Source organism: Mobula birostris, chromosome 4 (assembly GCF_030028105.1).
Source record: "Mobula birostris isolate sMobBir1 chromosome 4, sMobBir1.hap1, whole genome shotgun sequence".
In the NCBI taxonomy this organism is placed as follows: Eukaryota; Metazoa; Chordata; class Chondrichthyes; order Myliobatiformes; family Myliobatidae; genus Mobula; species Mobula birostris.
Window position 1 is genome coordinate 165,783,770 of NC_092373.1, and position 14,170 is coordinate 165,797,939.

At 43.3% G+C, this 14,170-nt stretch overlaps 1 protein-coding gene across 7 annotated transcripts in view; it reads left to right on the top strand.

Moving 5' to 3' along the window:
• LOC140196727 (probable E3 ubiquitin-protein ligase HERC3) overlaps positions 1 to 14,170 on the top strand; it is a 104,294-nt gene that overhangs the window by 73,294 nt on the left and 16,830 nt on the right. For all 7 annotated transcript variants that reach the window (XM_072256410.1, XM_072256405.1, XM_072256408.1 and 4 more), the window contains one exon: positions 7,585 to 7,728. In XM_072256410.1, the coding sequence (XP_072112511.1) occupies positions 7,585 to 7,728 (144 nt within the window). The remainder of the gene's footprint in view (positions 1 to 7,584; positions 7,729 to 14,170) is intronic.

Below are 14,170 nucleotides of genomic sequence, written 5' to 3' on the forward strand. Positions count from 1 at the left end.
GCAGAGATACTTAATGAGTACTTTGCTTCAGTACTCACTACGGAAAAGGATCTTGGCGATTGTAGGGATGACTTGCAGTGGACTGAAAAGCTTGAGCATGTAGATATTAAGAAAGAGGATGTGCTGGAGCTTTTGGAAAGTATCAAGTTGGATAAGTCACCGGGACCAGATGAGATGTACCCCAGGCTACTTTGGGAGGCAAGGGAGGAGATTGCTGAGCCTTTGGCGATGATCTTCGCATCATCAGTGGGGACGGGAGAGGTTCCGGAAGATTGGAGGGTTGCGGATGTTGTTCCATTATTCAACAAAAAGAGTCGAGATAACCGAGGAAATTATAGACCAGTGAATCTTACTTCAGTGGTTGGTAAGTTGATGAAGAAGATCCTGAGAGGCAGGATTTATGAACATTTGGAGAGGTATAATATGATTAGGAATAGTCAGCATGGCCTTGTCAAGGGCAGGTTGTGCCTTACGAGCCTGATTGAATTTTTTGAGGATGTGACTAAACACATTGAGGAAGGTAGATGTAGTATATATGGATTTCAGCAAGGCATTTGACAAGGTACCCCATGCAAGGCTTATTGAGAAAGCAAGGAGGCATAGGATTCAGGGGGACATTGCTTTGTGGATCCAGAACTGGCTTGCCATGGAAGGCAAAGAGTGGTTATAGCTGGGTCCTATTCTGCATGGAGGTCAGTCACCAGTGGTGTGCCTCAGGAATCTGTTCTGGGACCCCTACTCTTCGTGATGTTTATAAATGACCTGGATTAGGAAGTGGAGGGGTGGGTTAGTAAATTTGCTGATGACACAAAGGTTGGATGTGTTGTGGATAGTGTGGAGGGCTGTCAGAGGTTTCAGCGGGACATTGATAGGATGCAGAACTGGGCTGAGAAGTGGCAGATGGAGTTCAACCCAGGTAAGTGTGAGTTGGTTCATTTTGGTAGGTCAAATATGATGGCAGAATATAGTATTAATGGTAAGACTCTTGGCGGTGTGGAGGATCAGAGGATCTTGGGGTCCGAGTCCATCGGACACGCAAAGCTGCTACACAGGTTGACTCTGTGGTTAAGAAGGCATACGGTGCATTGGCCATCATCGATTGTGTGATTGAGTTTAAGAGCTGAGAGGTAATGTTGCAGTTATATAGGACCCTGGTCAGACCCCACTTGGAGTACTGTGCTCATTTCTGGTTGCTTCACTATAGGAAGGATGTGGAAACCATAGAAAGGGTCTGGAGAGATTTACAAGGATGTTGCCTGGATTGGGGAGCATGCCTTATGAGAGTACGTTGAGTGAACTCGGCCTTTTTTCCTTGGAGCGACGGGGGATGAGAGGTGACCTGATAGAGGGGTATAAGATGACGCGAGACATTGATCATATGGATAGTCAGGGGCTTTTTCCCAGGGCTGAAATGGTTGCCACAAGAGGACACAGTTTTAAGGTGCTTGGAAGTAGGTACAGAGGAGATGTTGGGGTAAGTTTTTTACGCAGAGAGTGATGAGTGCGTGGAATGGGCTGCCGGCGACAGTGGTGGAGGCAAATACAATAGAGTCTTTTAAGAGGCTCCTGGACAGGGACATGGAGCTCAGAAAAATAGAGGGCTGTGGGTAATCCTAGGTAATTTCTAAGTTAAGGACATGTTCAGCAGAGCTTTGTGGGCCGAAGGGCCTGTATTGTGCTGTAGGTTTTCTATGTTTCTAAGGGAAAGAGGCAGAGGAAAGGAAACTATAGACCAGTTAGCCTGTCTTCAGTGGTTGCAAAGGTGTTGGAGTCGATTGTTAAGGATGTGGTTTTGGGGTACCTGGAGGCAAATGATAAAATAGGCTGTAGTCAGCATGGTTTCCTTACGGGAAAATCTTGCCCAAAAAATCTGTTGGAGTTCTTTGAAGAAATAACAAGTAGGATAGATAATGGAATTACAGGAAAGTTACATACGTGGATAGGGCGTTGGCTGATTGGCAGGATGCATAGAGAGTGGGAATAAAGGGATCCTATTCTGGTTGGCTGCCAGTTACCAGTGGTGTTCCACAGGGGTCCGTGTTGGGGCTTCTTCTTTTGACGTTGTACATCAACGATTTGGATTATGGAATAGATAGCTTTGTGGCTAAGTTTGCTGACGATACAAAGATAGGTGGAGGGGCTGGTAGTGCTGAGGAAACAGAGAGTCTGCAGAGAGACTTGGATAGATTGGAAGAATGGGCAAAGAAGTGGAAAATGAAATATAATGTTGGAAAGTGTATGGTTATGCACTTTGGAAGAAGAAATAAATGGGCAGACAATTATTTAAATGGGGAGAGAATTCAAAGTTCTGAGGTGCAACAGGACTTGGGAGTCCTCGTGCAGGATACCCTTAAGGTTAACCTCCAGATTGAGTCGGTGTTGAAGAAGGCGAATGCAATGTTGGCATTCATTTCTAAAGGAATAGAGTATAGGAGCAGGGATGTGATGTTGAGGCTCTATAAGGCACTGGTAAGACCTCACTTGGAGTACTGTGGGCAGTTTTGGTCTCCTTATTTAAGAAAGGATGTGCTGATGTTGGAGAGAGTACAGAGAATATTCACTAGAATGATTCCGGGAATGAGAGGGTTAACATATGAGGAACATTTGCCTGCTCTTGGACTGTATTCCTTGGAGTTTAGAAGAATGAGGGGGGACCTCATAGAAACATTTCAAATGTTGAAAGGCATGGACAGAGTAGATGTGGCAAAGTTGTTTCCCATGACGGGGGAGTCTAGAACAGGAGGGCATGACTTAAGGATTGAAGGGCGCCCTTTCAGAACAGAGATGCGAAGAAATTTTTTTAGCCAGAGGGTGCTGAATCTATGGAATTTGTTGCCACGGGCGGCAATGGAGGCCAAGTCATTGGGTGTATTTAAGGCAGAGATCGATAGGTATCTGAGTAGCCAGGGCATCAAAGGTTATGGTGAGAAGGCAGGGGGAGTGGGACTAAATGGGAGAATGGATCAGCTCATGATAAAATGGCGGAGCAGACTCGATGGGCCGAATGGCTGACTTCTGCTCCTTTGTCTTATGGTCTTATAAAGGAGAATCGGTTGATATTGTATACTTGGATTTTCAGAAGTCCTTTGACAAGTTGCTTGACATAAGGCTGCTTAATAAGTTGAGGGAAGATTCCAGCATGGACTATTAGCTGATTGGCAGGAGGCAAAGAGTGGGAATAAAGGCAGCCTTTTCTGGTTGGCTGCCGGTGTTTCACAGGGGTCTGTGTTGGGACCATTATATTTTTTTACATTATATGTCAATGATTTGGATAACGGAATTGATAGCTTTATGGCCAAGTTTGTTAATGATACAAAGATAAGGCAGACAGCGTTGTAGAAGCAGTGTGTCTACAGAAGGACTTGTACAGATTAGGAGAGTGGGCAAAGAAGTAGCAGAAACAGATACAGTGGAGTACAATGTTGGGAAGTGTATGGTCATGCACTTTGATAGAAGAAATAAAAGGGTAGACTATTCTCTAATTGGAGAGAAAATTCAGAAATACAAGGTGCAGATGGACTAGGGGTCCTTGTGTAGGATCACCTAAAGGTTAATTTGCAGGTTGATTTGGCGGTGAGGAAGGCACATGCGATGATAGCATTCATTTCGAGAGGACTAGAATATAAAAGCAAGGATGTAATGTTGCAGCTTTAAAAGGAACTTGTGAGGCCTTACTTGGAGTGTTGTGAGCAGATTTGGGCCCCTTGGAATGGATGTACTGACTTTGAAGAAGGTTCACGAGAATGATTCTAGGATTGAATGGCGTGTTGTATGAGGAGCGTTTGGAGAATGAGGAGAATGAGGGGTGTCCTCATTGAAGCCTACTGAATGTTGAAAAGCCTCAGTGGAGTGGGTCTGGAGAGGATGTTCCCTATGGTGGGGGAGTCTAAGACTAGAGTACATAGTCTCAGAATAAAGAGATGACCATTTTGAACAGAGATGAGGAGGGAGGTTTTTAGCCAGAGAGTGGTAGGTAAATCAGTGGAATTTCTTGCCATAGGTAGCTGTGGAGGCCAAGTCATTGGGTATATTTAAGGCCGAGGTTGACAGGGCATTAAGAGTTACGAGAGAAGGCAGGAGACTGGGGCTGGGAGGGAAGCGGATCACCTATGATGAAATAGCAGAGCAGACTCAAAGAGCCAAATGGTCTAATTCTGTTCCCATATATTATGGTCAAACGTATAAGGCCCGAGTGGGGGTTTGAAATATTTCCCCTTGTGGGAGAATTGTGAATGACAGGACACAGTTAAAAGAAGAGGCCTGTTATTTAAGACTGAGGTGCATAGAAATTTATTCTCTCAGAGGGTAGTGAATCCCTGTAATTCTCTGCTCCTGAGAGTGTTTAGAGGCCACATCATTAGAAATATTTGAGGTGAAGTTAAATGTCCTTAAAAGATTAAGGAATTGAATGGTATGGGGAACTGATGTAAAAGAGGAGTTAGGGCCAGCATAGATCAGCCGTGATTATATCGAATGGCCCACGCCTGCTATTTTCTCATATTCTTGTGCCCTCTCAGCCTCCCTAAGAATTAGTTTTCAGTAGAAAGTTGGGGGCAGAGGGGAGGGAAATGGGTAGAACAAAGGGAATATCTCTGTCAAAATGAGACCAAATGTGCTGAGGTAGTGGCGAGGGGTAGATTAGGTTTCTTTGTCTGAGCTGTTTTTAGCAGGGCTGTGGGGCAAGCACAGCAGGTCAGCCTGTTCTAATGGAGAGCGAGATCGTGAGCCGTGCTCACTGATGGATGACGGGCAGAAATGGTCGATTCTGACACAGCAAGTTAACTAAAGTTGGAAAATTCCATTTTGAGCCTTGTAGGTTGCAATGTCTGCTATGGAAGATAAGAAGCTCTTTCTCAATGTTGTGCTGGGCCACGCAGGAAACCACAGACAGAAAGGCCAGAGTAGGAGTGTTTAAAAATAACCTAATGTGGTTGCATCTCAGCCTGGTACGGTATCCACTCTACCCTACACCTTTAGAAACTTCAGAGAGTGGTAAACACTGCCTTGTTAATCACAGGCTCGTCATTTCCTTCTGTTCAATCTATCTTCATGGTGCATGAAGGCTAGTAGTATTGTCAAGGATGCCTGCCACTCTGGCTTCTGCCTTCCAGGAGAAGACAAGGTGAAGAGTCAAAGTTGAGTTTGTCATATCAACAAGTGCATGTATGCTCAATGCAATAAAAAAACTTATTTGCAGCAGCATCACAAGAATGTAGCATTGGAGACAAAGCATTCACAAAATTATACAAGAAAGAAATGACACAATTGGAACAAAAAAAAAGCTAATTCCATTGTAGTGCAAAGTGGTCATAGTGTTGCTATACTGAGGTAGTGATTTGGGTTCTACAGTGGTTCAGGAACCAAATGTTTGAAGGGTAGTAGCTATTCTTGAACCTGGTGGTGTGGGACTTTAGGCTTTTGTACCTCCTGCCACATGGTACCTGCAAGAAGATGCCATTGCCCAGATAGTGGGGATCTTTGGTGATAGATGTTGCCTTCTTGAGGTAGCATCTCATATACGATGGTGTGAGAAATGTGGCCTTGACGCATTGGATATAGGAGCTTGATAGCCCGGATGACCAGAGTCAAGAACATATTCTTCGTTACTGCTCTGTCCTCTTTCACATCTCCTTCCTTGTGTTGTGCCTCATTTCTGAACTCCTTAGTCCTACCTCTTCCATTATTGTCCCTATAGTATTTCATACTACCCAGGTTTGCACCACTATAGTTTACACCATTCCACAGTTTTACATTCATTGCTGTATTTATTGTAATACTGATTTACTTATTGGGTAGTGGGGTGGAGATATGTCTCTTCCAAAGGAAGTGTGTTATGAATCAGCAGCAATAGAGATAAATTTGAGTCGAGTTTTTATAAAATAAACAACGACATTTATTAACCTCTACTCAAATAAAAAAAAATGGAACAGTAAATGAACGATTAACTTAAACAGATGTTAACAGCGTCATACTTCTATAGTTATCAAACGGTCGAACTTAAAGAAAATTCTCATCAGATCCCATTTAAGCACAGTCTTAAGGTGGTAGTTTAATAAGCCCCTATGATTTATGGAATATCTGAGAGGAGAGACTTCCCGAACCTTGCGATAAAGAAAAGTTGAAACTGCTGATGCGGGTTCCAGCCGAGAAATACCTTTTCTGAAGTTATGATGCTGAATACGAGTTCTCAAATTAACTGACCTTTCTGCCGGAAGTGGTCATCACACAAAATACCCAAACTGTGTAAGGGTCGACAAAACATGCGTGCCACGTACGGACGGTTCCAAATGTCAGTCACACCCATAGTGTGCCAAATGCTGCTGGTTAACCCCAATCCCTCTGGGGTTCGTTCAGATTCTTCACAATCACTCTCTCTTCTTCTCTGATGGCGTAACTACCAACGGTGAGTTCCTACCAAAACGAACTACGCAACAACTGCAGTCTCCCCTTATATACCAGTTAGAAGTTGCCATCATGTGACACCACATCACCCCACTATCACAAGACAATTACATCATTCTAATAGCATAAGACCATTACATCATTCTAATAGCATAAGACAATTACATCATATTCACAAGATACTCATGGGATATGTAACAGATGTGAGGAGCTCCTTCCCTCTGCTAGACTGCAGGTTTCCCTTGGGCAAAATGTAGCACCAGCTTAGCACCCCCGCACCCCGATCAGGGTCACATGAAGCCATGGGAGCAGATGGTGGACGGTCATATGAGCAGCTGGATGGATATCACAAGTTTGGTTATGCGACCACTGTCGCCAGGCAGACAATCTCTTAAGAGTATTGATAATAGCTGGGGTGACCCGTCATGTAAAGACACTGCCCAGAAGAAAGCAATAGCAAACTACTTTACTTAGTTTTTGAATCTTTCGTAAGCTCAAAAAAAAACGGAGGATGAGAGGTGACCTGATAGAGGTGTATAACATGATGAGAGGCATTGATCGTGTGAATAGTCAGAGGCTTTTTCTCAGGGATGAAATGGCTGCCACAAGGGGACACAGGTTTAAGGTGTTTTGGAGTAGGTACAGAGGAGATGTCAGGGGTAAGTTTTTTACGCAGAGAGTGGTGAGTGCATGGAATGGGCTGCTAGCAATGCTGGTGGAGGCAGATACCATAGGGTCTTTTAAGAGACTTTTGGATAGGTACATGGAGCTTAGAAAAATAGAGGGCTATGGGTAAGTCTAGTAATTTCTAAGGTAGGCACATGTTCGGCACAACTTTGTGGGCCGAAGGGCCTGTATTGTGCTGTAGGTTTTCTATGTTTCTACTTCTGTACAAAAATTTGCCAAGAACAATCATGGTGAAAGACCATGATCGCCTACGTCATACAACACGGCACCTACTGTTGATAATGATGTTTTTTTAAATCTTTGTATACTGCTTACTCTGAGCTTTACACGAGCAAAGAATTTCATTGCACCCTGATATATATAACAGCAAACTAATCTGAAATCTGAAATGTAACTTTTGTCTTCAGATCTTTCAGTGGGGCAGTTAGGATGGATGGCAGTGGAGGAAGAGTGAATGTGCCTGAATCTGACCCTGCTGACTTATTCCTGGTGCAGGTGGTGTTTCTGGGTGAGGAAGCAGTGGATGACGGAGGGGTGACGAAGGAATTCTTCCTGCTGCTCCTTAAGGAACTGCTGGATCCCAAGTACGGAATGTTTACCTACTACGAGCAGTCCAGACTTCTGTGGTTCTCAGAGAAAGTGAGTGTCTTCTTTGCCCTTCTGTCTGAAGCCGTGTGAGTGTTTCTTTCGGATTATAATCCTGTGAAGCATCAGGGCAGGTGTTAGCTAATCCATTCTGGCAGTCAGACTCTCAAACTGATTCTACCATTTACTGAATTCATGACTGATTGGTGTTTATTCACCTGCCTTATCCCTGTATCCTTTAACACCCTTTCTGAATAAAATCTGCTGTATAATTTTTATAACACTGAAGGAAGCCATTTGGCCCATCTTGTGACTGTCAGCTCCTAGTACAACAGGCCACTGTCCATTTCTCAATACCCCTCAATCTATTCTCACTCAACTGCCTATCTTGTTTCTTCTTGAAGGAACTGGTTGATTTTCTTCCACCATTTCATCCAGCAGTTAATTACGGGTCATAACCAAACTGCATTTAAAATGATCTTGCTGTACCTTGCTATCTGTATCTTTTCCCTCTGGCCTGTGAATCTTTGCTGCTGGGAACAGTCTCCCTTGATTTTTGCTAAATAAATCCCTCATGATCTTGTCAACTTGCCTCAACTCTGCTCTCAACCTGCTTTGTGGCAGGAAGAACAACTTAATTTCTGAACTCTGAAGTCTGTCCTCTCTAAAAGTATTCTGGAAAGTCTTTTCTTCACCCTGTTTGAAATCTCCATATCTTTCCTAGTCAATTTCAACTTTAACTGTTCCATTGTTCACCAATTGCAACAACAGCTCCTCCTTCAAGTCTCCCTACTCTAAACTAACTCCTCAGCGGTACTTTGGAGAAGGTAACCTACGGATCAAATGGGAGCCAATGTGACAAATTTAACATTATATTTTTTCTCTTTTCTACCTTGAGTTAATTTTTCTCAGAAAAGCTTATCTTTTCAGTCACTCTGCACTATTCCCTGTCATAATGAAGTCCACATTTTGGCCTCTCGGTATTTTGAACAGGTAGTTATTGGATTGATTAAAGGCCATGGTTTGGGTTCCCAGAGACGGTCTCTGTAGATTTTCCTTTTGTCACCCTGATGTATCTCATATTTATTATTAAATTGAAGGAGGATATTCAGCCCTTTGAATCCTTGCTGGCATTTGGAACATTCCTATAAGCTCTGTTTCCCACTTATTCCCCTGAAATCTGTTCTCTCTCTCAGAAGACCATAAGACATAAGAGCAGAATTAGGCCATTCAGCCCATTGAGTCTGCTCCACCATTCTATCATGGCTGATCCTGGATCCCACTCAACCCCATACAGCTGCCTTCTCACCACATTCTTTGATGCCTTGACCGATCAAGAAACCTTAAACATACACATAGACTTGGCCTCCAGCGCAGTCTGTGGCAGAGCATTCCACAGATTTACTACTTTCTAACTAAAAAAAAAAAAAATTCCTCCTTACCTCTGTTCTGAAGAGTTGCCCCCTCAATTTTGAAGCTGTGCCCTCTAGTTCTGGATACCCCCACCATAGGAAACATCTTCTCCACATCCACTTGATCCAGTCCTTTCAACATTAGGTAGGTATCAATGAGATCCCCCTGCATTCTTCTAAATACAGGCCCAAAGCGGCCAAATGCTCCTCATATGTTATCCCCTTCATTCTTGGAATCATCCTCACTGAGATATGGGGCCCAAAACTGTTGACAATACTCTAAGTACAGCCTGACTAATGCCTTATAAAGGCTCTGCATTAGCTCCTTGTTTTTATATTCTATTCTCCTTGAAGTGAATGTCAGCATTGCCTTTGCTTTCTTTACCATAGACTGAACCTGTAAATTAACCTTCTGGGAGTCATGCACGAAGACTCCTAAGTCCCCCTGCACCTCTGATGTTTGAACCTTCTCCCCATTTAGAAAATGGTTCCTTTTACCAAAATGCATTATCATACATTTCCCAACACTGTATTCCATCTGCTACTTTTTTGCCCATTCTTCCAATTTGTCTAAGTCCTGCTGCAATCACATTGCTTCCTCAGCACTACCTACCCCTCCACCTATCTTCACATCATCTGCAAACTTTGCCACAAAGCCATCAATTCCATTAACTAAATCACTGACAAACAATGTGAAAAGCAGTGGTCCCAATACTGACCCCTGAAGAACACCACTAGTCACCAGCAGCCAACCAGAAAAGACCCCTTTTACTCCCACTTGCTGCCTCCTGCCTATCAGTCATTCTGCTATCCCTGGCAGTATCTTTCCTGTAACGCCATAGGATTTTACCTTGTTAAGCAGCCTAATGTGTGGCCTCTTATCAAACACCTTCTGAAAGTCCAAGTAAATGACATCCACTGCCTCTCCTTTGTCCACCCTGCTTGTAACTTCCTTGAAGAACTCTAACAGGTATGTCAGGTTTCCCTTAACACAAACATGCTGACTTTACCTCATCCTTGATAATATACTCCAACACTTTCCCAACCACTGAGATTAGGCTAACCGGCCTATAATTTCCCTTCTTTTGCCTTCCTCCTGTCTTAACATTTGCCATCTTCCAGTCCTCCGGGGCCATGCCAGAATCAAGTGATTCTTGAAAGATCATGACCAATGCATCCATTAGCTCTTCAGCAACCTCTCTCAGGACTCTGGGATGGAGGCCATCTGGCCCAGTTGATTTATCCATTGTAAGGCGTTTGATAAAAGTGCTTTTATCACAAAGCACTTTTTCCTTTGTAATAGCAATGCCACTTACACCTGCTCCCTGACACTCACAGACGTCTGCACACTGCTAGTGTCTTCATTGTGGAAGACAGATGCAAAGCACCCATTAAATTCATCTGTTATTTCTTTGTCCCATTTGCTACCTCACCAGCATTATTTTCCAGTGGTCCAATATCAACCCTCACCTCCTGTTTACTCTTTATATAACCAAAAAAACTTTTGGTATCCTGCTTTATATTGTTGTCTAATCTGCCCTTCTATATCATCTTTTCCCTTCTTAGAGCTTTTTTAGTTGCCTTTTGTTGGATTTTAAGAGCTTCCCAATCATCCAACTTCTCACTCACTTTTGCTATCTCATATGCTCTTTCCTTGGCTTTTATGCAGTCCATAGCTTCCTTTGTCAGCCGCAGTTGCCTATTCCTGCCATTTGAGAACTCCTTCCTCTGTGGGGCATATCTGCCCTGTGCCTTGTGAACTATTCCCAGAAACTTCAGCCATCTCTGCCCTGCCGTCATCCCCGCCAATATCCTCCTCCAATCCACCTGGGCAAGCTTCTCTCTCATGCCACTGTAATTTCCTTTATTCTGTTGCAATACTGATACATGTGAGTTACACTTCTCCCTCTCAAATTGCAGTATGAGTTCAATCATATTATGAACGCTGCCTCCAAAGGGTTCCTTTGCGTTAAGCTCCCTAATAAGATCAGGGTTATTACACAACACCCAATCTATGATGGCCTTTCCCCGAGAAAACTCAAGCACAAGCTGCTCTAAAAAGCCATCTCGTAGGTATTCAACATTTTCCCTCTTTTGCGATCTGACACCAACCTGATTTTCACAATCCACTTGTATATAGAGGTCCTCTAATGCATTTGTGTCAGTACCTTTATTACATCTCTTTTCCAGCTCCCTTAGCAATCTCAACCCCACATCTTGACTACTATTTGGAGGCCTATATAAAATTCCCATAATGTTTTTTTTTCACCCTTGCAATTTCTTAACTCCACCCACGAAGATTCAACATTCTCTGATCCTATGTCACCTCTTTCTAAAGATGTAATTTCACCTCTTACCAACAGAGCCACAATACCGCTTATGCCTTCCTGCCTGTTCTTTCGATACAAAGTATATACTTTGATGTTAAACTCCCAACTATGGCCTTCTTTCAGCCACGGCTCGGTGAAGCCCATAATATCACACCAACCAATCTGTAATTGCGCCACGAGTTCATCCACCTTATTCCAAATGCTACGCACATTTAAATACAGCACCTTCAGTCCCGCATTCTTCGCCCTTTTGAATTTTGCCTCTGAGTTACAATTTAACTCTTTGCTCTCTGCATTTGTACCCAGTAATCTTGTCCACATTCATGTTACACCTATCATCTACTTGTAAACTTGCTGGCTCATCCTCAGCTCTATCATCCTGGTTCCCACCCACTGCCATGTTAGTTTAAACCACTTCCAACAGCTCTGGTAAATCTGCCCACAAGGATATTGGTCCCCTGCGGATTCAAGTGCAACCCGTCCCTTTTGTACGGGTCCATCCTGTCCCAGAAGAGGTCCCAGTTATCCAGAAATCTGAATCCCTGCTCCTTGTTCCAATTCTTCAGCCGCACATTTATCTGTCACCTCATTCTGTTCCTCACTGTCGTGTGGCACAGGTAGCAATCCTGAGATTACTACCCTTGAGATCCTGCTTCTCAGCTTCCTTCCTAACTCCCTATATTTTTTCAGGACCTCCTCCCTTTTCTTCCCATACCGTTGGTACCAATGTGTACAATGCCCTCCCTTTGAAGGATATTGTTGGATGCAAACAGAAACATCTTAGACCCTGGAACCTGGGAGGCAAAATGCTATCCGTGTTTTCCTTCTGCGTCCACAGAATTGCTTATCTGTCCCCCTGACTATAGAGTCCTCTATTACTACTGCCATTCTCTTCAGTTCCCTACCCTTCTGAGCCACAGGGCCAGACTTAGTGCCAGAGGCACAGCCACTGTTGCTTCCCTATGTAGGTCGTCACCCCCAACAGTACTCAAAATGGTGTACTTATTGTTGAGGGGGATGTCCACAGGTGTTCCCTCCACTACCTGCCCATTAACTCTTCACCAAAGTTCTTACTATTCATCTGCACTCGGGGCAATTAACCGAACAATCTGTCCTCCTTTGGGATGTGGGAGAAAACCAGAACACCTGGATGAAACCCACACTGTCACAGGGAGAACATGCAGACTCCACAAAGGCAGTGCCCAGAGTCAAGTTTGAACCTGGGTTACTGGAACTGTGCATCAGCAGGACTCTCTGCTGTGCTATCCCATATTCTAAATCTCCATTCAAAAGAAATTTAAAGAAGGTTAATTTTTTTAATGATGCATATAACCTCAGTCCTGGAATCAATCTACATAGTACCTCTATTTAACCTTTTTTTAATATGGAAACTAGAGCTGGCCACAACATCCAATAATTTAAGAGGAAGTCTTGTGAAGCTAAGATGGCTGAAATGTTAAATTGCTTGTGCATTGATTTTTAACGGTCAGGTAAAGAGAGAAGTGGGCTGTTTAGCGACGTGAGTTACCGTGGAACAAAGTATGGATTGAACAGAGTCATTGATGTGTCATCTGCCCAGATGTAGAGCAGGAATATTGAAGGACTTGCAGTACAAGGAAACATAATCAAAATGCAGATGCCAGAATCTGAAACAAAAACATAAATTGTCAGCTAGCCAAATAGCATCTATTGAAAAAGAAACCAGTTCTGATAAAGGATCTTGGACCCAAAACGTTAGCTGGTTTCTCTTTCTGATTATGCTGCTTGGCTGGCTGAGTTCTTCCAGCCATTCTGTTGTTATTGACGTCAATTTCACTTCCTTTTCTGCCTCGGTGACTGGATTAAACTGTTGGTCTAGTCTTCTGACATGGTTGGGTGGTAGAATAGGGTGGGTACTAGGTAGCAGAGTGAGGAACATCTGAGATAGATAGGTGATGGCAGGATCAGACCCTAGCTTTCAGTGTATGAAAGGAGATTCACCATGGCAACTGAATATAAAGACCCAGCATTAAATGTTAATATTGACAATGGTGCCCATAAAAATATTGGGTTACTATAAAACTGTACGTGGTTCACTATGCCCTTTGGACAAGGTAATCCACTGTCCCAACCTCTCTGGCTTGTATGTGACTCTAGATCAACACCATTGAAGTTATTCTTACCTGCTCTCCTAAAAGCCTCACAAAACCACTTGATTCAAGAGCAATTAGGGACAAGCAATAAATGCTGGCTTCCTTGTAAATGAATGAACAACTGACCTGGGAACACTGACAGTGCTTCACCGTAAGGCCGTAGCATCCTTTCAACTCCATTCGATTAAATTACTCTTGGACTGTTACCAAAGCTGCAGTATGTTTACTCGTATTTTAGATGAAACTGAATATCTGCAGCAAGTGTAGTCGAGCTCTGAGTTCCACTAATCTGACTGACCTGCTGAGCCGGTTCAGGACCCTTTAAGAGTTAACCACATTGGTAGCTTCATGGGTAAGATCATGGGTAAGATCAACAGATTTTCTTCCCCCAAAGGAATTAGATGATTAATTTTGACGCGGTCATTACTGGTAATACTAGTTCACGTTTACTGTCATCGGTGTACATACCCGGGCTATAAACACCATGAAAGTGAACCTTTTGCAGCAGCATCACACATGTTATAAGCATGACAAATATAAATTAAACTTAAATTAACATAATTTACATGACAAAAATGCACAAAAAACATAACCACATTAGTGCAAGTTGAGGGAACTATAG